This window comes from Zalophus californianus, chromosome 13, assembly GCF_009762305.2.
Source record: "Zalophus californianus isolate mZalCal1 chromosome 13, mZalCal1.pri.v2, whole genome shotgun sequence".
NCBI lineage: Eukaryota > Metazoa > Chordata > Mammalia > Carnivora > Otariidae > Zalophus > Zalophus californianus.
In genome coordinates, this window is record NC_045607.1 from 18133234 (window position 1) to 18159031 (window position 25798).

The following is a 25798-nucleotide window of genomic DNA, read 5'->3' on the forward strand; positions in this document are numbered from 1 at the left end:
TTCAGCACATTACTATACTGCGGTAACACTGCTTCCCTCTTTTCTCACAGTGTGGGCACCATGAGCTCAGACTCCATGCCTGTCCTGGCACCACGGTATCATCATTTCCTAACAGTGCATGCTACCTGATGGACACTGCTAAATATTTGCTGAATGAATTGATGATGGATAGATGGATAGATGCATAGATGAAAAGAGTGAGCTGCTATACATTGTTTCTGGTTTGCTTTATACCTCAATTTCTCTAAGAAAAAAAAAAAGCTTAATTTTGTCCAGAGTCTTTACTTCTTTGAGAAATCTAAAGATTCTATGCAGACCGAAGGAGCACAGTGGCCAGTACAAAAGCACTTGGCAGTCAAGTTGAGAAACAGAAGCTTCCCTGTTCTTTCTTCCCAGCCAGATGCATAAGGAACTGGCCATGTAACTGTGTTGCCGGACTCCCAGAGTGGGTCACAGTAACTGATTAAGGGCTGGTGGCTCGTGAATCATATCCTATCTTCCACTTGCTGTATCTCAAACTTTAGCCAGTTTGGATGAATGTCTGAACGCTAGAATTCTGCCTTTGCCTTATTACAGCAGAAGGCAATATGGTGTTATGGTTGAGAAGGTGTTATTTGGAATTAGATGTGGGTTTTAATCCTGGCTCTGCCATTACCAGCTGTATTAGGTTGAATAAATCACTTTTCTGAGCTTCAGCTTCTCCTCTGAGCTTTACCTCATAAATATTTGGCAAGGCACTTAAAGTAGAGAGAATACTCAGCAAATGGTTGGCATTATTGTTATTTTTATTATTATTGTCCACACACTACACATTGTAGTAGGGCATCCCAGTGAATCAGTGAGTACCTTCTGGGTACTGATTCTTAAAAACAGTCTCTGCTAAGTCCCTTTTACTGGCTTTTTAAACGTCCCTTTTACTATAAAAAAAGTGGAATGAATCACCTGTCACCTAAGAACGATGTTTACCCACAGAGAAGAGTTTAATGTGTCGCCCCCCTCATTTTACAAAGAGGGAAACTGAAGACCAAGGCCACGACGCAATGTGTCTGAACAACATATGGTGAGTTAGTGGCAGAGTCACTGCTGGTCCCCTTTTCCTCCACCAGTGTCACTTCTCATTCAATGGATGGGTTTCCATGGAATGGAGAAGTTCCACATTTCTTCCTCTTCCTGGCCAAAAGTAATCAGTCTCCTAGAAGTGTCCATTGGGTAAGCACAGAAGCCTCTCCCTTCATCAATGTCATACCTTGGGAAACTACTCCAGTATAGATAAAGGAAAGAATAAATATTTTTGTTGAGAGAAAAAAATGAAGACAAAGGTCAAAGGGAATCATGTAATGGGTTGAGTCAGGGAAGAAAAAGAAAGCATTTTTTTTCTCTTTCCTCTTTTTCTCCAAAACAGTCTTTATATAGAACTTGTATAAGAGCCAATTTATTTGATATGGAAAAAATGTGAAAGCAGCAAAATACAGCACACACACCACACCACACCACACACACACACACACACACACACACACACACACACACAAAGAGGTATTTGTGTTGGAGTTCAGAACTCAAATTACCAAGAGATAAAGGGGTTGAAATGGTAGGTTGACTTGGAATGATGTTTTACTTTTTTTAGAGACTCAGAGAACATTCAGGTCAGGAAACGTAGCTCAGCCTAGGTCTCCAGTAAATTCCTCGGGACTTGAGAAAGACATAGAGGAAGTCAGTGAAAGGCTCAGTCTAGCCCGTGTGTCTGAAACATCAGAGCGGGGCCTAAGAAAGATTTGTTGAGTGAATGAAGGAACAAATGGAGCATTAGAGTGTGGGTCTGAATAGTGGTGGTTCTGGAAGCAAAGTGGCACAGGACTGGGTGTTTTTAACCACATGGTTAAGGGCTTCAGCACTGAAGTGTGAGTGTCTGCAGGAAAGGAGCCGGGTCATCCCTGAAATACCTAGCTCCCAGTGAACACTCTGGCACACAGAATGTTCTCAAAACAGATTTGTAAATTGAATGAGTATTGGGAAAGAGACCTTGGAAATCCCTGAGCCTTACAGATCACTTGCAGCAGCGGCTATTAAACTGTAGCCAGCATTAGAGTCATTTGGGAAGACCCCATATTTGAGTTTCTGATTCAGTTGTCTGGGCTGGGATCTAAGGACTTGCCCTAAGTTTTCAGGTCTTGCTGCTGCTGGTCTGAGGCCCTATTTTGAGAACTGGCAGTGGCTGTTAAACATGGTTGCACATTATAATCATCCAGTGAGATTTTAAAAGTTCTGATGGCCCAGCTTTATCCCCCTTACCAGTTAATCGAGTACCTGGGGCGGTGGGGGGGGGGGGGATGGGGTCGGAGAGGGGTTGCTGGGGAAACACAAGAGATTTTAAAATGTCCCAAATTTCCATGACATGCACATAACTTTGAGAACCCCCAGTCTAGTACAACCTCCTCTTTATAGATAAAGGCCTCAGAAGGCCAGAAAGTGTAAGTGACTAGCCTAAGATCCTAGAGCAATTTCATGACTATCTGGGAATGGAACTCAGGGGGCTCTCACTTCTTCAATTGAATTTCTACCCGTCCATACTTACCAACCCAACCCACGTCAGCTCTTACAGGCGCACAACTCCAGGCAAAAAATGAAAGCTGTGTTTAAACTGAGAGTTTAAGGCATCTATGACTTCTCTCCATTGTTTTATAAAGAAATTTTAAGTGGATGCATATTTATAGAACTTTACCACTCTAGACAAGCAAGAAGATGAAAGAGACAGAGTTGTGGAATATTTTCAAGGCAAGATGATCCTTTAAATTTTAAGTACATTCTCAAACACAAACCAAGTGCTCCCTCTGAGTTCTTGAACAGATGTTCTTCATCTCTGAGTCAATGAATGGGCAAGGGTCTGCTTGTGATGTGCACGTTAATTGCTGGCATGTAAAAGGGAGTGCTGGTAAAGTGTTTGAAAGTGGTTCTCTCTCTTAAAAAGATTAAAAGTTTCCTCCAAAATTTGGTTTCTATTAATGATTGGCTCAGTAAATGTTTTCATGTAGACAGAGCAGAAATTGGATCTTATATCATCTTAGAACCAAAGAAAGTGCCACAAAAGGCTCATAGAAACCATTGACTTGAGCCTTTTCATCACACAGAAGAGGGAAGTAAGGCTCAAAGAGATTGACGGATTTATCTAAAATTAGTAAGTGGACTGGCTGGAGCTGAACACAAGGTATCTGACTTCTGAGCTATTGTTCTCTCCAGTACTCAAAGTGTTCCTGACCCATATCCCTTGCACATAGTAGATGTTCAACAAACGTTTGGTGATTAACTTTGTAGACTCTTGGTACCCAAGTTAGGTCGGTTAGATTAAGCAAAAGTTGAAACCACATCTTTAACTGAACATTGGTTGAAGGTACTGGCTTAGGAGTTAGGACAGAACCTCGATCTTACCACTCTCTAACTATGTGATCTTGGACAAGTGTCTTCACATCTCTAGGCTGTCATTCCCTTCTTTGTAAAACAAGAAGGATAATTGGGCTGTGGTTACAGAGAGGATGAAATGAGTAAAAGATGCAAAGATTTCAGCCCACTGTCTGGTATATAGGCAAAGACACTGATGAGGTCACTGTAAGGTGGTCTCTTTCCTAAAACATAAATTCTGAGGATGTTTGAGGAAGAGGTAGCTTGAGAAATGAATATTAAGGGCAAGCACTATCTCACATAAAAGCTGTGAGTATCCCAGAAGTCTCCTGGAGACCTAGAGCTGCAAGGGCTCTTAAGGATCAAATGGGTTTGAACCTCTCTTCCACTTCAGAAAAGGGAACCAAACAAGGACTGTGACTACTTATGTTCACCTTCCAGGAACATTCTCATGCAAATATGCGGAAACACGCTCAATTTCTAGGCATCCTGCTATAACTTCACGCCCTTTCCATTCACTGAAAAATCAATCATAATGCACAAATCTTCTTCAATTAAATATAAAAACGAGGGGAGCCTGGGTGGCTCAGTCAGTCATTAAGCATCTGCCTTTGGCTCAGGTTATGATCCCAGGGTCCTGGGATCGAGCCCCACATTGGGCTCCCTGCTCCACGGGAAGCTTACTTCTCCCTCTCCCACTCCCCCTGCTTGTGTTCCCTCTCTCACTGTCTTTCTCTGTCAAATAAATAAATAAAATCTTTAAATATATATATGTATGAAATCATTAGCAAACTTCAGTTCTTCCAATTTCATGAGTAACACATGACTTTCTCATTGCTAATCTTACTCAGCCTCTTTGATTTTATCGTTGGGGAAACTAAGAGAGGTCTGGGAGTCTTAGCGTTACATTAGAGCTCTCACCAAAAATCCAGGCTTTCTGGTTCCTTGTGCATTGCCATTCCCACCATATCAACCCTGCCGTGTTAGGACAACTCTACTGTCAATGCGAGGTTATGAATCCCTAGAAGTAATGAACCTTCTTTGAGGGAGGCCTCTCTGAGCCTCCTTACATTCGTCTGCGGCCCACCCATCTGACCATCTCCCTATCCAGAGAGTGCACTTACGTGTCCGTGAATCTTCTAGTGAGATGTAGGAGGGAAGCCACATCCACGTGGAGAGGAGGGTCCCGGACCACCTTGTACTGCAGGGGCTTACACTCTAGACAGAGCGGGCTGTCTGCAATGGAGGTCAACATGGCCGCATCAATCTCTAGGTGCTCATCCAATGTGTAGATCTGGATGCCGTATACCTCCTCACCCACATCCCGGAGTTTGATGGTCAGTGGGACATCGCAGAAGACGTTCTGAGGGCCCAGAGAGATGTTCTTTCCACTGACAGTTAACAGTTTGATGTCATTGACAGCCCCACTAGAGTCCCAATCAGTGGAGACAAAGGTCACCCAGATGGTTAAAGACTCAGGGACCAAGGGGTAGCGGAATTCCAGTTCAAGGTAGCAGCCTTGTGGCTCAGGGCAGGCTGGAGGGACTGTGTGTGGGTTGACAGCTGAATTTGGGCTCCAGGTGCGGACACTGGACTTACAGGGCTGTTCAACATCTGGATGACCTATGGAGAAGAGATGAGGGTATGAGTTCCTGAAAGCCCTGTAGAGACTAGGAGAGACTGGCCTGACTTGAGCTCAGAGAGAGGGGAAAGGAGAAGGAAGATTCTCAGTGTTCTAGTGAATCAGCTGTATGCATAGCACCCAGCTCGTCTCCACCCCTGCAATACAGATCTTGAATGAATCACCAAACATTTGGTCAAAACTACATTCAATAAGTATCTTACTCTTTAGTGAATGCCCCATCTTTCCTTCTTCATATCCTACTTGTAGGCTTTGCTGCCTTAGATGGAAAGAAGGGAGGGACACACATTTGCCAAATACCCATATGTCCCCTGAACTTGCTTACTTCTTGCAAAGACTCATCTCAGAGGTGAGGCAACTAAGGCTCAGAAATGTGGAGTGAACTGATCAAAGTCTCACAGCTTGATGTGAAGGTCAGCATTAGAACCCAGCGTTGTCTCATCTTGAAGTTCATACTCTTTATTCTCCCTACTGCATGCAGAGGCCACTAAAATAAACTAGGATCCCTGCAGTATTGCTTTCAGTACAACCTGCATGAAATGACAGAAGAACCAGAAACCTTCAGCAAAGAAGAGGTGAGCACAGATCATTTCTCCCCTTGGACTGAGGATTCTGGGAGGAAACTGTCTAGAACCATGAATGACAGAGCTGGAAGGCGGCCCTGGAGCCATCTTATCTCTCCTCCTCTTAAGCCACATGAGGTCATTCCATACCACTGAGCTCCTCAGAGCTCTGTCCGGTCTGACTCAGGAAGGGGAGGGTTGGGTAAGGTGCGGGGGGGTGGGGAGAAGGAAGGAGGGATTCTTCTACTTTTTCCCTGGGGAGACAATGTCTCATCCCCACTGATCTCAGCCTGCAGCAACTTCTGAATTTTTCTCTGCTGAGATCATTAGTCCTAGACCCTCAGAGAGCTCTCCTTCGCACTGCTGAGAAAAGTAATCAGGACTCAGTGTAGTGATTGGCTCTAATTTGTTTAAGGGAGTCTAGCAAGAGATACAGATCAGCTGGTGATGGTAGGATGGAAGATCTCAAATTGTCCTATTAGCTACGTTTTTTTTTTTTCTTCTTTTACATCACTGGTTGGTGGGAGGTGGGATGCTGGATATTTATAAAGCAAAAGGGAAAAGGCAATCTCTTGTCTGAAATGGCTTTGTGGTACTGTTACAGTATCATAGGAATCACAATATGAAAACCAGAAAGCCATTTTGGGTGGGAAAGCTACTACAGTGAAGGCTATAAAAATGCCTCCAATCTCTGAGTCTCTGCCCAGCCAAGGGAGAAGAGAGAAGACACCGAGTGGAGATGAAGAGAAGAGAAAAAGGAAATAAAGGGAGGGAGAGAGTGTGAGGAAAATTCCAAAGACTTTTTAGATAAAACACATCAGAGCAGGAAGAGATGGACAGAACTACAGGATTACCTCCAGCACTCCTTGGCAAGGTCCATCCATTATCTACAGCAAAGGCTGGTTAGAAGTGACCAGTGGTTTAAGTCAAAGCCTCCTTAATGAGGCTGAAGCTTTTCTTCCTGTAGACTCTCCAACTCACTGGAGTTCCTGATTTTCTTGGCTTTGTGGAGTATTGGCACATACATATCACTTATTCACAAAGCTTTACTGAGGGTAGCATTTTAATTTGTGTGAGGCACATTCCCTAGCCATTAATTTATTCATCTGATTGTCACCAAGATCTCATAAGACAGTTATGTTTTTGCCTCTTATCCCTCTGTTTCACTCAATTTCAGGTAGCCTTTATTTACTATAGTGCTTTGTCCACAGACAGTGACCAAAGCAGACATTCAATAAATGTTTGTGAAATGAAGAATCTCCTATCTTGTTAATATTGGGTTAGAAAAGTGAGAGCTTGGGATGCCTGAGTGGCTCAGTCATTAAGCGTCTGCCTTCAGCTCAGGTCATGATCTCGGGGTCCTGGGATCAAGTCATGTATCGGGCTCCCTGCTCAGTGGGGAGTCTGCTTCTCTGTCTCCCACTCCCCCTGCTTGTGTTTTCTCTCTCACTCTCTCTGTGTCAAATAAATAAATAAAATCTTAAAAAAAAAAAGTGAGAACTTCATGGAGCGTTGACTCCTGCTGACAGGGAGCACCCGGTTAGCACTCCACCCCCTCACACACTTTCTCCTGGACCTGTCAAGGGATGGTGCCATCTTTCTCCCTTCCGTGGAGAAAGTGACTATCGGTGGTGGGAGCCACAAGAGAGTAAAGATGACAAATGGGTTTGGCTCCTCTCTTCTCCCGAGTTTCTTGTTAATCAACAGAGGGACCAAATGCTTTCCGAAAGACAGGAAGGTGAGCCTGGACATGACACTCAAGAAAATAAACAGGAATGGAGATCTTAGCAAAGCTTGTGCTTGTCTGGTTATCAGAGATAAACTTTTACATGTAAAAAAAGAGCCTTGGGGGTGTGCTGAGTCCAACCATCACCCATGCAGCAACCCCTTTACCCCTACCAGGTTCCATGAACTGACCATCCCCTAGGCGCGCGGCACTGCACCTAGCACGTTACGTGCCTCAGCTCTCTTCGTCCTGGCAGTAAGTCTATGGCACTTAAAAAAATCATTTCACAGAAGAGGGAACTGAGACTCCGATGGATAAGTCACTCCCTGATGGGGAACAGAGTATATGTGATACTGTTGGTCCAGGCAGCATGCCAAGCTTTGAAGCAACGGAAGCTGGGTTACAGCATCAGCTATACAGCTTCTCATCGCATCACCTACTCTGACGATACTTAGCTCACAGGGGTGCTGTAAAACTCGAATGGGATGGGATATTAGTAAATGCTCACAAATATTTAGCTTTGTTATGAAACATAGGGAAGAATTAATAGGGGAAAGCTTGGGAGCAAGAGGTAGTCCAAGCAAAGAGAACAGCTGAGAGAGAACGGGAAGGAAGACGACTATGGTTTTGAGCACAACGGGAAAGTGCAAGAGATGAGGCCAGTAAACTAAACAGAACCCAGATCACAAAGGGCTTAGAGGTTATTTTAAGGAATCGGCATCTTATACCAAGAGGGATGGGGGGCTGGTGAAAAACTGTAAGCAAACAAGTGAGAATTGTCTTTTAGAAAAACCACTGCTCAGAGTCATAGACACTACCCATCCATCTATGTGTTAATCCATGTATCTATCTGTCCATCTGTCAGTCCGTCCATCCATCCATCCATCCATCCAAAGAATAATTATCGACTGCCTGGTCTGTGTCCAGTGTTAGGCTAGTCCCTAGAGAAACAAGTTTCTACACATACGGTCTCCGGCCCCATGGAGCTTCTAGTCTAGTGACACCAGGGGAGAAATGGCTGTACTAATGTAGATAATCGTACCTGTGGCTTGGACAAGGGAACATCAGAGGAGTTGACAACTAACCACAGTGCCTAAGGGGGAAAAAAGAACAAGGCTGGAAAGTTGACCAGGCATGGCTGTGAGGCAGGGAGAAGGGCAGAGGAAAAGGGGAAGGGAGGGGAGGGGAAGCAAGGAGGGAGGGAGGACAAAAGAAGGAAGGGGGAAGGAAGAAAAGGGCAAAGGTACTGTTACCTCATTGTTAATACATACCCTTTTGTATATATGGTGACTAAACGAAAAGTTACATGTTTATATAAGCTGTCCACTAGAAATGAGGCCATATAAGTGTGTGAAATATATTTATACATACTTATGCTGATTTAAATTTACGTTTATGAAGATCCATACAGACATCTATTATATATCACTGCAGCTGTTGACACATAATATAGTTATAAAAACTTGGTGCCAAGTTTTTTCCAGATGAATACTTCGGTACACCTGAAATATTCTAGGCAGAAAAATGGGGAAAGGACTCACAGAAATATAAAAAATGAAAACAGCTAGTGCCAGGTGTTCCTCTCTCATGGAAAACCCAACATTGCAATGGATTATATGTTTGTATACGTGATCTTAATTGAGATCTGAGTTGATGGGGGTCTAGCTATCAAAGTCCTAGGTAGCAAGTGTCCATGGTATTGAACACCTCAGGAAATATTCATCTATGAAATAAAGTTTTTGCTCAAGAGATACGAAAACAGGGTTTCTTTTGCATTCAACCACTTTCTGTGGCCAAAGGCAAGAATTTCTGTGACTGTATTTACCTGAAGTTCATGGAATAGAGTTAATGGAAGATAGTGGATGTGCAATAAATATTTGTTAAATGAAAAAACCTTCTATCTTACTAATATGGATTTAAAGAAGTTACAATTCCATGGAATATTAGAGCTAGAGAGGACATTTATTCTGTGCATGAGATACTCTCTTCAGAGAAGCTAAGTGACTCATTCAAGGGTACAGAGCACATTGATGGCAGGGCTCGGACCAAGGTCCAGTCCTCACCACCCCCCTCCCCCACCCCATACTCTTTCCCTAACCCCAAAGATATGTCTGGCATCGCTCATGGATTTGGGAGTTTTATGTTAGTTTGGGAAGTCCAAAAACTTAAACACGCAAAGATAAATAGGATGAAAATGAGTTGAGAAATAAATTGCAGAGTTTGGCTCATGGAAAAGTTTATTTCTTCAAGGATATTAAAAGGGTCTGAGCCAAAAGGATCACAGAGCCTGTAATAGGATGCTCTAAAAAAAGAACAGTGTCTTTTCCTGGCCTGCATGCACTAAATTTACATATCCTGAAGGAAAACCCAAGGCTGCTGGGTTTCCTTGCATGCCTGAGTCAGCTCAGGGAACCGGGGGCTCAGCACTTCCAGATGAGCTCTACTCTGCATATCATGCTTGAAGATGGTCAGGAGCAAACCATGAATTGACTTAACCAATTGACAGTTGGGTTGGATGGAGGTGTGGGAAGATGTCTGAAAATTATTTCATTCATGTAGCACGTAGAACAAACCAAGATGGTTTTAGCCAGAGAAGTCTTGGGGGACAGTCTTGCTGATTCCACCTCTCAAATATCTCTCAATTCCATTGACTTCTCTCCATTTCTCAAAGCCATGGACCACACCCAGGCCACCACCATCCCTCTCCTGGATTCCTCCAACAGCCACGCAGCTGCTCCCTTTCCTCTAGCACACCCATCCCCAGGCTCTTCACCACAGAGCAGCCCATGCAATCTTTATAACACACATATCGCACCATGCCCCAGACCCCCACCAAGGCATGTGGTAGCTCCCTGCTGCCCTCAGTATAAACCCATCCTCATCCAGGCATTATAGAACACCCAGTCCAAACTCCCCCTGCTCCACACCTCACGTTTCGTGCTCCAAACCCACTTAAGCTCTCATAGCATTATTGAACAGCTTTCATTTATGTGGGTCACATCTACTGGTAGTTACCATGTTATAGATGAACACTGAGGAACTTTAAACACAAGAACACATAAGCATGTGCTCCGTTAGCTATCAGAGCAGTAATAACATCACATTCCACATAGCCACTGGAAAGCTCCACTGCTCTCTCAGGAGAAAATGGGAGTGAAAATGGTAAGCAATATCATAGCATTATTATGAAAATAATTTTGGATTTTGAGGATACCCTAAAAAGTCTCCAGGAATCCCATAAGCCTCCAGATCACACTGAAAAAAAAAAAAAACCCACTGCTCTAAACATACCAAACTTTTTTCATGTTCTCAAATGTGCCTTGCTCGCTGGGGTGGTGACTTTTCCCAGGTGGTCTCAGTTCTGGATGAGGTCAGCTTCTTCCTAATTCCCCTGGCACTCTGTGCTTCAGTTATCATGGGCCTTGCTGCACTCAGTGGTTGATGGAAACCACCCTTTTACTCATCCGACTCCCCTGTTAGATGGTCAGCTCTCTCTTGGCCATGTACCAAGCATGGTGCCTGGCACATAGCTCCTATGGTGGCCATAGATGAGACTGGTTCACTCTGCATGGACACAATTTGTCAGCTGGCAGGGACATGAGCTTTCTTCCATGAGAACCCAACGTGGGTTCCGTTGGGATAGAAAAGTCATGATTGTAGATTTCGGGAAGAACTTTCTAACAAATGGAGTTAGAATGGAAGGCCCAGGAATGTACATGCTGGTGCTAGGGGAGCTTGGGTGAGGGAGGGCACCAGGGGGATTCCTGCACTGGGTGGGAACCGGGGCTAGATGAGCCAGGCCCCCCTTCCAAGTCTGACAGCCTGTGATCCTGGGGGGCTGAACTGAGGGCTTCTCCCAGACATCCCTCTCACTTTACATTCCAGATGGATTTGTTTAGAGTTCCCGAGTTCAGCTCTCATTTTTATTTTAAGCTACTTTAGAAGATAACAAAGTACAGTGCTGTCATTTTTCTCCTTCACTCTCCTCTCTGATCCTTCTCCCTTGCTTTATTCTCTGGCTTTTTCTTCTCAACCTTCTTTCTAAAAATATAAAAGAAAACGGAGGGAGTTCTTGCTGAAGCTCAGGGAGGAATCAGATTCTGCTCTCTCTGATGGCTGGTGTCCCCACCCAGGAACCATGGATGAGAGCTGCCCTGCACAGGAGCAAGAGACACTGGGGGGTGGAGCATAAGCTCTGAGGGCATGGAGAACATGGGGTCTCTGCCAGCTGGGCTTCGGGCACTAGAACTGAGCCCTAAAGAAGGGGATATTGTGGAAGGAAACTGAGTAGGCAACTTTCCACAGGGTTCTTTAAGTTCCAAGTGGCTGTTGTCGGGGTCAAGTGCTGGTGGAACAAAGCATTGTGCAAAAGGCACTCTCTTAAATTCTGCAGAAAACCCAGTAAGTCTGGCAGCGAGTGGGGCCATAAGAGAGCACAGAGACTGCTGGCCCCTAGGAGGGCCTGGGAGATCCCCGGGAAGGGGAGGGTCGGGTCATGGGGAGAGCCCACCAATAGTGGCAATGATGAGGTGCTTCCCTCCAGTGTCTTGCTGACAGATAGATCCCAAAAAGGAGGGTACATGGCAGAAAACTTCAAGAGGGATATTCATGGCATGTGTGTGGATGTCCTGGATCTTCCTAGCAACAACTAAAGAAAACAAAGACTACTGAAAACTTGACCCCTCCCCCAGGTATGTGTGCTGATTCTAAGGTGATCTTCTGTGCACCAACAGGCCATCAGGGTCTGGAGGCACACAAAAACACCATGTCTTCCTCAGATGTGTGGCCTTGGGCACTTGTTCAATATCTCAGCATCTTTGTTTCCTTGTATGTAAAGTGGGATGACATACTTAAGACAGTGCAGGAGTTCAAAGGACATGTGCTGAATCGATGCATGAATATTGGCCTTGATCTTGAGCTGAGGGCGCAAACTTCCAGTTGTATGACGAATAAACACTGGAGTTCTTATATACACCATGGTGACTATAGTTAACAACACCCTATCATATACTTGAAAATTGCCTAGAGGGTAGATCTTACATGAGCTCACAAACAGACAAACAAAAAGTATGAGATGATGGATGTGTTAACTAACCTTATTGTGGTATAATCACTTTGCAATAATACATGTATCAAATCATCACTTTGTACACCTCAAACCTATACAATGTTATATGTCAATTATGTCTCAATAAAGCTTGGGGAAAAGCCAGAAATAAAGTAAATTGGCCTTGCCAGGCAATTGTAAGATCAAATGAGATAGTATGCAGAAAAGATTGTAAAATCATAAAGCTCCATCTACATCAAAAGAGTTGTTCTTTGCACCCCCAATCTGTAAATGAGCTTCCCGACTGGCTTACCTTCTGCTTCTCGAGGGCTCCAATGTCCTGATGGGCCACAAGGCATCGGGGAGGAGGCATTGATGGCATATTGCACCAGGATTCTCCCTTCCAGGCAAAGGTCACATGCTGATCCCAATTCTCTAGGAGGCCAAGGAAAGAAGGGAAATGCACCGACTTAGGAACAGTTGAATGAGCTCCTGATCCGGCTAGGCCTAAGGCACCAGGGAGAAGACATAACAATTCCTTGCTACCCCCATCCTCCTTATCCTTGCCAAAGTTTTCAGAATACGACCATGAGTGAAATTCCTCCCCATTGCCCAGCAAATATCTTGTTTGGACTTATGTGGCTTCTGTCCTAATGGTAGATACACTTCTTTAATTTCAAGCAGTACAGAATCAACAGGCCAAGGACTTACTACCCATACTAATCTTAGTTTCATCAGACATCCAAAGCTCTACTGAGGATTTGATGTGTGGTTGCGAAAAAATCTTTAGCTCCATTTGACCTCAAATTTTATTCTTTTAACAGTGTTCGTTGGGTACCTCCCATGTGCCAGGCACCATCCTGTGTCCTAGGTATTAAATAAAAAGAAGGCACGATTCAGTTCCTTCATCTGAAAATGAGTTGGCTGAACCAGATGATACCTATAGAACCTTCCAGGCCTGACATTCTGGGGATGGATGAATCACCTCTGATTTAACAGTCAAAAGCAGCTTCCTTACCATGGCATCTAATTCATTTTAGCAGCTTTCCAAGGGGCAAGCCAATCCCTTGAAGGGAAGAGCCCCAGAAGTGGAATAAATATTATGGTGGCTTCCTCTACTGTCAAGTGTCTTATGTATCTGGATTCAATCTCCCCTTAGCCACAACAGCCCCTGGGATCTTGCTTGTTCTCCAGACTTGGCATCTGTTTAGAAGGCAGCTGCCAGGAGGGGAGAGGGATCAGCCCATTATTTCTCAAAATGCCATGGTCCTGCCAACACCTTTTTCATCATTCCTAGAAGGACCTTTATCCTTTAGTTACCTGAAAGATAGAATGGAGGAGCCTTATAGCTTTCCCTTCATAGGGAAGCTCTGTAGCCCCTGGGTTCACATGGTAAGAAAGAGTACACTGGTGAGCATCAGTCTGCTGGTGTTCCCTGTTCCTCCTCCACACAGCTGCCAGGGAGCTCATCCCCAAACCTATAACTGAATAGATCATTCTCCTGATTATCTGCATATATGGTGGCCAACATATGCAGAAGGACAGATGGATGGACAGATGAGTAGATGAGTGGATGAGTGGATGGGTGGATGGGTGGATGGGTGGATGGGTGGGTGGCTGGATAGATAGATGGATAAATACCAGTCACTCAGACATGCTGCTAAGACTTATAACTAACCTAGTCTAAACTCTCAAATTGTAGATTTTGCATCCTCAGCTTTATCAGTGTTAATATGAAATCATAGATAGGTAGAAATTTTGCAAATACATTAATATCCAGTGAAAGGAGAATGATGAAATAGCCTAAGATTAATACGTTCAATGAAATGGTAAGCAGTCGTTAAAAAATATTCTATGAAATCTCATGGAAAATGTGTAAGATACAATGTTCAGTGAAAAAATCATATTCCAAACTGAATTTAGTGCAGCTTCTCAATGCTGTCCAAATAACTTCAATATGACAAAATATCAACAGCAGTTTCTGGGTGGTGGAATGAGTATAGGATGATTACCCTTCCCTTTTTATTCCTTCTGGTTTTCTGAATTTTCTATATATTTTGAATATCTATGAATTACTCCTGGACTAGCAATAATAATAATTATAGCAATACACTTGCAGGTGGGGAATGAGGAGCGGAGAAAGAGACTTCCTCACTCTGGAGGGCAGAGTTCCATTACAACGACCACAATCCATGCCTAGCAGCTCAGGGTCACATGACTGGCTCTATGATGACAATGGGATTATAAAAGTTCTGGGATGGAGTCAGGAACCACATGGACCTTAATGGCCACTGAGCCTTTCTTTCTGCTTCTTTAGATTCTCTGTTTTAGATGATGGTCATATAGTCCCCTGTATATCAGTTCTTGACACATCCTAGGTTTCTAATAAATACTTTGATGAGTGACTAAACCATCATCCACCTGACAGTAAATATGCCTTGTTTGCACAGAGCTCCACAAAGTACCTTCCCTCATATTCAGTCACTGATTCACATATTCATTCACTATTTCATCTGTTCATTCAGTGAGTAGTCACTGAACCGCCTCTAGTTGCTAGCACTGTACAAGTTCCAGACTTTGACTATCCAAGGGGAAGGAAATCAGGTGTGCTTGCAGCCAGGTGGACCGTACATAAATAAGTAAACAGATAAAAAAATCATGGGTTCATTAAGTTCTAGAAGGAAAGTAAGTGGATGATGTAGGCAAGAATACAGGTGGGGGAGGTACACTGGGCTAATTAAAATTGAAACAGTCATGAAAGACCTTAGTGAGGGGACGTCATCTATGGTGAGAGCTGAAGGATGACATAAAGGGTGGATCTAAAGCATTCCAGGGGCAGTCTCAGGTATGTAAAGGCCCTACACAGGAAAAGCCTTGGTCTATAGGGATCCCAAAGGAAGTCTGAGTGACAGGAGTTATGAATGAAGGAAGGAGTGTTAAGAGAGGCAGCTGGACAAGTAGGCAAGGGCCAGATCGTGGAGGTCCAGTAGACCACCCGGAGATTGTACATAAAAGAATTGGGAAGACACTGGAGCCACTCTAAGTCAGGGAGTGACAGGATCTAATTTGCATTTTAAAAAGGCTGGTCTTCATGCTGAATGGAAACATGGATTGAGAAAAGGACTAAAGTAAAGGCAAAGTAGGCAACTAAATGCAATGGTGTGATTCTGGGCAGTGGGTGATGTTCCCATTTCACAGATTAGGAAATAGAAAATCATGAGTACAAAGTAATCAGGCCAAGTTCATAGCTTGTAAAGTCATTGAGTAGATACAAGCTTTACCAAAATCAGGCAGCATCCTACACATCCAGGGAGTATATGTTTTCTTATGTTTGGCATTTATTTGATTTTTATTTGTACCTGTATCTACATAGACACACAATGACACACACACACATACACACAGACACTGAAATCACAGTAGTACAAGATGTTAACCCCGGAAGAGATCATCTTTCTTACCCACCTTCCATGAGAATCAAAGCCTAAAGCTCAAGTCTGTGCTAATAATACAGCACCCAGCAGCCACACGGGGGTCTCTGAATTTCAATTAATGAAAATTAAATAAATTTAGAAATTCAGTTTCACGCTTGTCACATTTCAAATGCTCCATAGCCGGCTGGCTAATGGCTACCATATTGGACAACAGAGACACAGAACATTTCCATTACAGCAGAAGTCTTATTGAACAGTGTTTCTTTAAGATATCCACTGTGTGTCATGAGTTAACTTCTCTCCTGTGCATCTAGAATGGTATTCGTTATGCACCATTCCTGGGAGAATTGAGAAAATAGTTACTCTAGTCATTTTCTGTGTTCTGAGATTTGGAATAGGGAGCTTGGTTGAGAAAGGCCAGATGACCTTTGGCTTACAGATCGGAAAACTGAGGCTGACGAGCAGGAGGAAATGAATGAGGTTGCAAAGACTTCAGATCCAGGTCTTTTGGGTCTTAGTCCAGAATTCTTTCTAATACGCCACCGCCAATTGTTCAGATAACTGAAACCATTCAGTCAACACATGTTTGCAAGACAGATAAAAATAAAGGAGTTAGAAAAGCCAGGGGTGGCCTTGAATTATTTATTCAGTTGCCCATGTGTGAGGACACAGGCTGTGGGAGGATCTGAATATGTTTTCTTAAGGAAAACCCTTGTATTCTCTTAGACCACAGATGTGAGGAACAGCAGGAGGACATAGGGATAGCCAGCGGCGAGAGGTTGGCATTGATGGATGCAGTGGAAAACACCAGAGATTTTGCAGGGAAAGAGAATTTTCAAGTAGCTAAACAGCTCTGGGAAACTTTGCACAAGATGGGAGCTAATATTTCTTGAACATAGAGTGTATGTGCTAGCAGATCACAGATGTCATGTCTCTCGGATTCCCCACAAAAGCCAGGCAAAGTGGGCACAATTATGGAAGAAGACTCAGAGGGTCAGAGAGAACCAGAGAGGTGAGATGGCTTGCACAAGTTTCCGCAGACCAGGAGTGGTGGGGCTGAGAACAGAGTGCAGACAACTTGCCAGCAAAGTTTGTGCACTCTGCACCAGGCCAGTCTGCATGAATATAAACTCTGAGGGCATGGGAGAGTGATAGCTCCATGTCTTTGCAGCAATTTATTGAACTTGCTGATCGACTTCCTTTACCCATAGACTATGGTCTCTGTAGCTGTTAACCCTAATTAGACATGTTTCTAAAATGTCCGTTTTAATTTAACATATGATAACTCCGTTATGAAATCTCAGACTGAACAGAATAGCTATTGTATGAGCCTCAAGTACCAACTGACTATAGGTTATTAAAAACATATTGATTGAAGCTGAGGGTACTATGTAATAGAGACATATCTCATTACACAACAATTAACCCTCCAATAGGTTTCCAACAATCAGATGGTATTTATTTAATGGACAATAACTGCTTTATGAAATACAAATTAAATACATACACGGGAAGCTTCACTTACAAAACTTCCATTTTTAAGTGGAACTGAGGCCAAGGCTTGACCAAAAGTCTGATACTTCTCATCACCACAGAAAAAATAAATAAATCTACAGGCTGCTGGAAAGTCTCCTCTGAAGTGTCACATGACGTTTCCCAAACCAGCTCTGAGCTCCTAGTGAGGGCGGCTGGGGCACGGGAAGGCAGGGGTGGGGGTGTGTGTGGTGGTTATAGAGGGCCAGGGAGTGCATTTCATTCCCCCATGAACACATTCACCCAGCTGCCAAACAAAGGTTCTAGATTCAGGGACTGATGGCAGTGGAGAAAATTAGAGCCCAAATTTAATGTGGTACCATGATCTGATATATATTTGTACATATACACACAGGCACATGAGAGCTCCTTACCACTTTTTGTGGCTCTTTTGAGGGGAGGGGTAATACCTCCTTCATACTTTAAGTTTTGGAAGGACTTAATGAAAGCACGTGTGGCCCGAGACAAGACGTTGCAAAATGTGAGTCAGAGCCCAGCTCCCAGCACTGTCTATGGGCTCTTGGTCAAATCTCCTAGCATCTTTCTCTCTAATTCCTGCCTTACCTGGCAAATGAGGAAGATTATTCCCCTTTCTATTTTTTTTTTTAAGATTTTATTTATTTATTTGAGAGAGAAAGAGAGAGAGAGAGAGAGCATGCATGCAAACGAGGGGAGGGGAAAGAGAAAGAGAGAGAGAGAGAGAGCGTGCATGCAAACGAGGGGAGGGGAAGACATGGAGGGAGAGGGAGAGAATTCCAAGCAGACTCCATGCTGATCGCAGAGCCCAATGTGGGGCTCAGTCTTGCAACCCTGAGATCATGACCTCAGCGGAATGAAACCAAGAGTCAGATGCTCAACCTACTGAGCCACCCAGATCCTCCTTGATGATTCCCCTTTCATAGTTACTGGAGACTCTGCATATAAAGCCTTAATACAGAATATGGCCTGGAGTAAGGACTTGATAAATGGCAACAACCACAACCACAGAGAATTATTAGTTAATCATTAGCTGGTTATTACTTTCACCATCATCAATGGTATATCATCACTACTGGACAAAATGCCCCTAAGAAAGGCTGGGATGGGGGTTAATATACTAATAAGCCCTAAATTATAGCCAAGTGTAGATATCATCATCTTAATCTGTTTTCCTGACTCTTCAGAATCTGTTTCCCTTAAAGTTTGAGCTCCTCAAGGGGTCTCAATGCTGAAAGGCACCACAAGAGACCTTTGGATTCAGGTCCCTGCCTTCAGGCCACTGAGGCATCATTAGACCCACTTTCCTGTGGGAGAGGACCAGTTAAGGAGGGAAAGTGACTTGCCCAAGGTAGTACAGTTAGTAAGTGAAAGACAGGGGAGCAAAATTCTTGTGCCTCAGTTTATCATCCCTGATCTTCCAAAAATTCTACCCTCAATTCTACAACAAAGGCCTAGGCACAAAAATTCTAATTTTATGTATTCATATATTCAAGTGTATTCAAGTATGTGTATTCATGTATGATGTATGAATATATACACATACACACCTTCATATATAATATATGTTACACATCTATCACAATTGTGCTTTGACCAGAGGCAATTTCAACTCCTGAGCTCGTGGAGAGGAAGCCAGCATCTCTATCCCAGAGGATGTTCCGGCAATAAAAGTTTCCAGGTGTTTCATAATAAAATAGAGCCAAACATCCATTCATTGAAAGCATGCATCTTTACATATTAATTCCAATGAGCACTCGTTCATTTATCCCCTGACTCCCAAATTGACCATGTGTCTCTATGGACCCATCACCGCTAGGTGCTAGGGGTCCCGATGAACAAGAGAAAGGACGAAGAAAACAGCTTCCCTTCAGAATCTCCCTCGTCTCGGCAGGAAAGAGGGATCAACACCGCACAGGCCACACTCACCTTTCAAAGAAGTGGCCATCGATGGGCGGAAACCACTCCAGCGTCACTGACTCAGTCGTGTGGCCCACAATCTGGGGGGCCAGGGCGATAGGAGCCGGCTTCCTGGAGGGCTGCCAGCTCTGGTAGACCAGGTCCAGGTAACAGTGCATTCTGGCAACTTGATTGGGCGTGAAGGAGTCCGTGCAGTCGTCATCTGCAAGTGGGCAGAGGGAGAGATAAGAAGCCGCTGCATGACGTCTCCCGGAGGGGCCGGCCAGCCAGCCCCCCGGCCCTTGCCAACGCAGAGCTGGCCTCTTCCAGTGCTCAAGAGCTAATGGTCTGTGAAGAAGTGAGTGCAGTCATCACTTCTGGAGGCAGGTAAGAGGGAACAGGAGGGAGGGGAGGGTGGATGGGCCGCAGTGGCCCAGAGGTCATAGCTAAGGACAAGGGCCAAATGGTTTTCCACGCCCCCCCATCCCTGGTCAGTAAGCCATGCAATCCCTTATGCCATCCCTCCCTCACCACTCACCCCAAATCTCCCAGTCATTCATTCCTCCACTTGTTTAGTCACTCACTCATTCCTTCCCATTCATTCATCTGCTCATTCATTCACTCTGCTGTCCGTGGAGGCCGTGATACTGTCCTTCAAACTAACCTTCTGAGCATCTACCCCATATTCTCTGCTCCGGGCCAAAGGCCACAGAAAGATGAAACTGAAAAATGTTCCTGCCCTCGAGGAGGGCATAGAGTGAAGGTCTAGGCATAGAGTGAAGGCGAGTCTGCTATACGAGACAAGGTTATCAGAAGACTGTGAAAGTCTGTGGCTGACCACTGATGAACAAGAGACAGTGCCATGGGGAAAGGACAGTGACCCAGGGAGGCTTCTGAAGAAGGAGGTACTTGAGGTCATCCAGACTGGAGGGCTAAGATGGGGAGAGAAAGGTCAGGGGCTGTAGGAGAGGGAGCTGCAGGCCCACAGGGGCATGGAGTCCTTTGCAGTGAGCACAGCCAGAGAGGCAGGCAGCCCTAGGAACAATCCAGGCTCAGCGTCCATGCTGGGAATGAGGACAGTACTGTCACTTGGCTATTCACTGTGTGCTTAGTATAAGCCAGGCATGGGTGCACTGAGCTTTGGACACATTTAACACTCCCGCTATTTGGTGAGTAAATACTACTATTTGCTCCATTTTACAGAGAAGGGAATTGAGACTGAGAGAGGTCAAGCAACTTTTTTACAATCACAATGCTAGGGATACATCTGAGATTTGAACCCAGGCATTCTGGACTCCTAGACCATGTTTCTAATCAATATGAGAACTTTCTGTGCATAAATGAGACCCTGTATGGGAAAAGTATCCTGCAGGTGCTTGATAAATAGGATTGTGAGCCCAAGTCTGAGTGGGCTGGAATACAATCTCTTAAATGGATTTAGATCAAATGACCTTCAGCCCTACTCTCGTTTCTACAATGTGGACTGAAGACTGTCTGAGACTCGCCTCCTAAGGAAGGAGCCTGCCTCCTGTCTACTCCTCCACCAGCTTCATTTAGCTGCCCTGGGGGCAGAACAAGACACTATTTTGGCTTCATTTCCAAAAACGCCACTTCCCAGAGGTGTCCGCCCTGTCAGGGTTTCCGCAGCTGGGCCCCAGATGGGGGAGCACGGGGCTCACCAGATCTTAAAATAAACCTGCCACTGGGAATCCTGCAGCATAAACTCACTTCGCCTTATCAAACAAACAGAAAATAAGTTTGGGCAGGTGCTGTGTAGTTGGATGGAACCTTGAAAATCCAGGTTGGGGAAGGGACAGGAGTGAAAGATGTTATACACAGAAGCTCCCCTTAGTAATTTCTGACAGCCGGTCCCTTGTCCAGCACCCTGGGCACATCTTTCATAGCTTTGGAGAAAGCAGAAGAGCCCAGTGTCCCTTAGCAAGTACCCTCAGTCGCATACATCTCTCTCAAGTCCACATGCAGCCACCTAACTCCTTGGATAACAAACATTCTGTGGCTCCCCATTGCCTGGAGAATAGAGTCCAGACGTCTCAGCCTAAGAAGGGCCAGATCATCAGGCATGTTCTTCTTTGTTCCTAGGAACTTTGAGCTTCTTAGTGAAAAAAAGTACCCTCTAGAGAAGCCACTTGAATAGGTTAGAGGCAGGGGAAGGGATAATGGCTAAGAAAGTATGGCTAAAGAGCTAGACCAGCGTGTGAGGGATCCGGAGTCAAATGGGCAAGTGAAGTCATGCCCTCAGGGCCTCAGTTTTCCAATCTGTAGGTGGAGATGATGAGGGTACCAAGAATGTTCATCTCCAAACTCGGCTGAAGGCTAAGGGGAGTGGAGCACAAAGAACCATGATAAGAATGTAAAATATTCATTCTTTTTGATCTAGCAATAGCACATTCAGGAATTCAATAGACAGATATTCATGAACAAACATGGGGAAAATATAGGTATGAGGCTATTTTTTGAAGCATCATTTATAATGGTAAAAATATCGGAAATAACACATCTTTCTATTCAGAGAGGAATGGCTATGTATGTTAAGGCACAGGCACCAAATAGAATACTTATCAGTCCTTTCCAAAGAAGGAAGTAACTCTAAAACTCAGGTCCCACAGGTATAAATTGGGGAGATTTAAATCAACCCCACTCCATAGAGTTGCTGTGGGGACTCAGTGAGCTGGAACACATAAAGTATTTATCAAGATGAATAGAGGAGAAAAACAGCATTTTTCCCCCTCCATACACTCTGGTTTGTTTCTTTCTTTCTTTTCCCCAAAGAAGTGCATTTTCCTTTCGTGACTTAAAATTAGCCATTTCCATGTTTGTCAACAAAAAAGAGTATGAAAAACAGATAGGTGACAGAACTTGGTAGGGGAACAGAAATGTATCTGAACTTAAAAACAGAAGTCTGAAAATGCCTGCCCCAGGGTACATTGCTTAGAGACTTTGCTGCTATCGGAATCTTATGGGGAAGGACCAAAGGGTTTCCGTTTATCACAAATGCTCTGTCTCAATTAGCTCATGTCTAGAGTCAGCCCCTCTTGGCTTCCTGCCTCCACACATTTCCCCTCCCGACATCTGAGCTCCAGGACCAGCCAGCCCATCTTGTTCTTCAGTTCCTATTTTATCAGCAGAGAGGACTTCGGGGATCTCGTCACTGTGGAAGCCTGCACCAGCCCCCATGCTGTCAGTGCTTGGCCCGGAGTTTGCTAACTGAACTTGTTCGCCAGAACACATTACCCTCTGTAGCATGGAGACTGCAGAGCACGGGGGGTCAAGCCAGGGGGCCAGCGCTGCCCTGTGCTGTGGAACCAGGAGCAAGATGCTGCCCCCACCCCTGCCGCTCCAGCCAGCCTCGTTTTCACCCACTGTAACATAGGGAATAATGATGTAACCACCTCCTAAAGCTAATGAGGGCATTTAACAAGCTAACCTATGTCTGGTGTAGGGATAACAGAGCTGCCCTTCATAAGAGCCCCTGCCTTTTTGGTTTTTATTAAATAATGATAGTGATACTAATAGTAATAGCAATAAATGATTATATTCACTGTAAAACATGTGGAATATGCCCAAAGTGTTACAAAGAAATAAACATCCCCCTAAACTCATTACCTAGAGATAATACAATTAGTATTTAGTACATAGGTCTATGTGTGTGTATACGTATATTGCATGTGAATATTTATAATTCTTATCAGAAACACATTTACACCATATATATATACATACATTTATACATATATATGTATAAACGTACCTATGTCTATGTATATATAGAGAGATACACACACACATACATATACACATATACACACACACGTTTATATGCCAGGTCTTACACGGTACAAGGCTCTGTGACCATTTTCACTTTAAAGAGTTAACAAATAATCCTATGAATTATCATTTATTGAGCACTGGTTATGGTACCAGGGACAGTTCTAAATCCTTTATCTGCATGACTACACCTACTATCACACAAGGTGGGTGTGATTACCCTCCGTGGTGTCCAGGAAGTGAGGCTTGGAGAAGTACCTTGCCTAAGGTCAAAGGCTAACGCATGGAGGTGTCACGTTCAGTGCCTGCACTCCCGAACTTCGTGCTCTGCACCACCATGTTCCTCTGCTTCTGTTTACACCTCTCTTGCATCTTCTACGTTATCGTTAGCGGCCATATAATGTTCTATCATACAGATGCCTTGTGATTTATTTCAACAATCCATGCTCACTGGACTTGCAAGCAGTTTCTAATTTTTCACGCATATAAGCATTTTTTTCTTCATGCCTGGCAGAGAGTAAATACCTAATTGATATTTGGACAGTGAACATTGCTAAGAACATTCTTATGATTAAATCCTTAAACACATCAACGGATTTCTTTCCTTCGGATATATTCCTAAGAGCTGGGATGGCAGGGTCGAAGCAGATGTGCATATTGAAAGGCTTTGACACGCAGAACAATGGTAACAAGACACTTGCTCTTGCAGGCTGGACAAGGCCTGGTTTCTGCACTCTTGAGGAAGCCCTGCCTAGAGGGTGCTCTTGGGAGGCCTCCTATGGCCTATCATCTTCAGGAAGTAGAGTCTGGGCTTCTGCTCTTCATCTGCCCAGGACTTATCCAGCAGCTCAAGATGACCATAAGCTCCTGGTGCTGAACTAGGGCATGCCCCCATCACCTGCCTGGTGTTTGCTGGAGCTGAGCACTTGGGACCCTCCCCACCTGCCTTAGCATCAGAAAGAGAGCCAGATATTTATTGATCAATAGCACAGGCTCTGCAGTGAAAAAGGCTTACATTCTTCTTCTTGTGCGACCCTGGGCAAGTTACCTAAGCTACATTAAACCACAATTTCTGCATCATAAAATAGGTTCAGTAATCATAGTCCTTATTTTGAGGATTCTACAAGAGAAGCCTATGAAGCACTTCACACAGTGTGCGGTGTATCCTAGGCACTCGATAATGATTGTAGACCTGTGCTGACCAATATGGCAGCCACCAGCCAGGTGGAGTTATTTCAATTTCAATTCATTAAAGTTACTGAAGATGAACAATTCAATTCCTCAGTCTCACAAGCCATACTCGAAGTGCTCATGAGCTACATCAGGCCAGTGGTGATCACACTGGACAGCATGGACACAGGACATGCCCATCTTTGCAGAAAGTTCTACTGGACAGCACTGTTCTAGACTCTTCGCTCTGTGAGTGACCAGGCCTGAGGAAGAAGCACCCAGGAAGGAAGGAAGGAACTCGGAGCAGTTGACCCAGCAGGGTCTCCACCCTCTGGCCTTGACTGCACAGCCCCTGTGCATAGCTCTCCCTGGTCCTGAGAACCCGATCCTGTTCCGCATTTTGAATTTCATCCAGCTGCTTTTGTCACCTCATCTATCAGAGATCCTAAGGAAAACAAACATTTCAAAGCTCGTGGTCGCCTTGAATATGCTTTTGCGGGTGTAAGTTTGTTATCGTAGCTCAGTGAATTAGTTCTGCTGTTAATGGGTCACTGAGCTGAGGGGTTCCTTTAAAAAAACAACAGTAAATCAATCACCCTTTAGATCTGTACAAAGGGGAACAAAAAAAAAAGATTTAGTTTATGGGGGTCTGGTAGCTAGTGGCAGCTCCGAGGCCCCTAAGTGTCCGGCAAACTTCCAAATTCATGTTATTGTTTATTTTCCATGTGCGTTGAGCTGGCCAAGGAAAGGTGCTACAGAAATGGAACGTAAGCAGGGCTGTGTGAGGGGACAGGGCACCGGATGTGGGATGTTGGCTTGGCTGGGAAGGGGAGTCCAGTGGGAAATCTGCTTTTGAGGAAATACCCAGCACTGTGGTCTTTTTAAAAGACCTAAACCTAAAGACCCCTTTCTGGTGCCAAGGTTGGGTTGTTGACCCTCCCGGAGACCTCGGGTTTGAATGATAGGAGCCTTAAACTGCAGAGGCCCCCAGAGGTCATAAGCCCACATGGGAAAGCAGGAAGATCTATTGGGGATTATCAAATTCATGGGGTTTCAGCAGCAAAATCCTCTCTTCAAATGCAATCTGAGGCAAAAACCAAACAAGAAATGGAAAACTGTGGGAAGAGGGCTTTCCTAGTTCAAGCAGAGATGGAGACCTACAGCCCCACACAGGAGTAGAAGAAAAAAATGTCTGGAGTCAGATATGTGACCTGGTACAAATGACTTTAGTGAACCACAGTATTACCATCTGTAAAATGGGGATAGTTTCTACCCCACACATTTGTTGTGAGTTAAATGAGATAGTGTGTACTAATGTCCTTTATGAACCATAAACTTTTACACAAGGAGAAATATTAGAATTGATAAGAATCACTTTTTTAAACCTTTATGAGAATTTATTCACTTTCTTCCCTCTCTGCCTCTCTCTCCCTCCCTCTCTTTCTTCTTAACAAACATTTATTAAGCACCAGGCTCTGTGCTAGGTGCTGGGAATATAGTGGTGCATTAGAGACAATCTCCGCTTTCGGAGAACTTGCTGGTTTTCGTAGGGTCAAGAGACACCTAAGTCGAATATTATAATAGAATTCGATGCCGGGCTACCATGTGCAATTTGTGGATTGGTTT

General features: G+C 44.3%; 1 protein-coding gene across 1 annotated transcript in view; it reads right to left on the reverse strand.

Annotated features, from left to right (window-relative positions):
• PAPPA (pappalysin 1) overlaps positions 1-25798 on the reverse strand; it is a 237510-nt gene that overhangs the window by 152842 nt on the left and 58870 nt on the right. Inside the window, exons 5-7 of the mRNA XM_027616550.1 lie at positions 19247-19439; positions 12688-12809; positions 4521-5019 (exon numbers count right to left, since the gene is read on the reverse strand). Of these exons, the coding sequence (XP_027472351.1) occupies positions 4521-5019; positions 12688-12809; positions 19247-19439 (814 nt within the window). The remainder of the gene's footprint in view (positions 1-4520; positions 5020-12687; positions 12810-19246; positions 19440-25798) is intronic.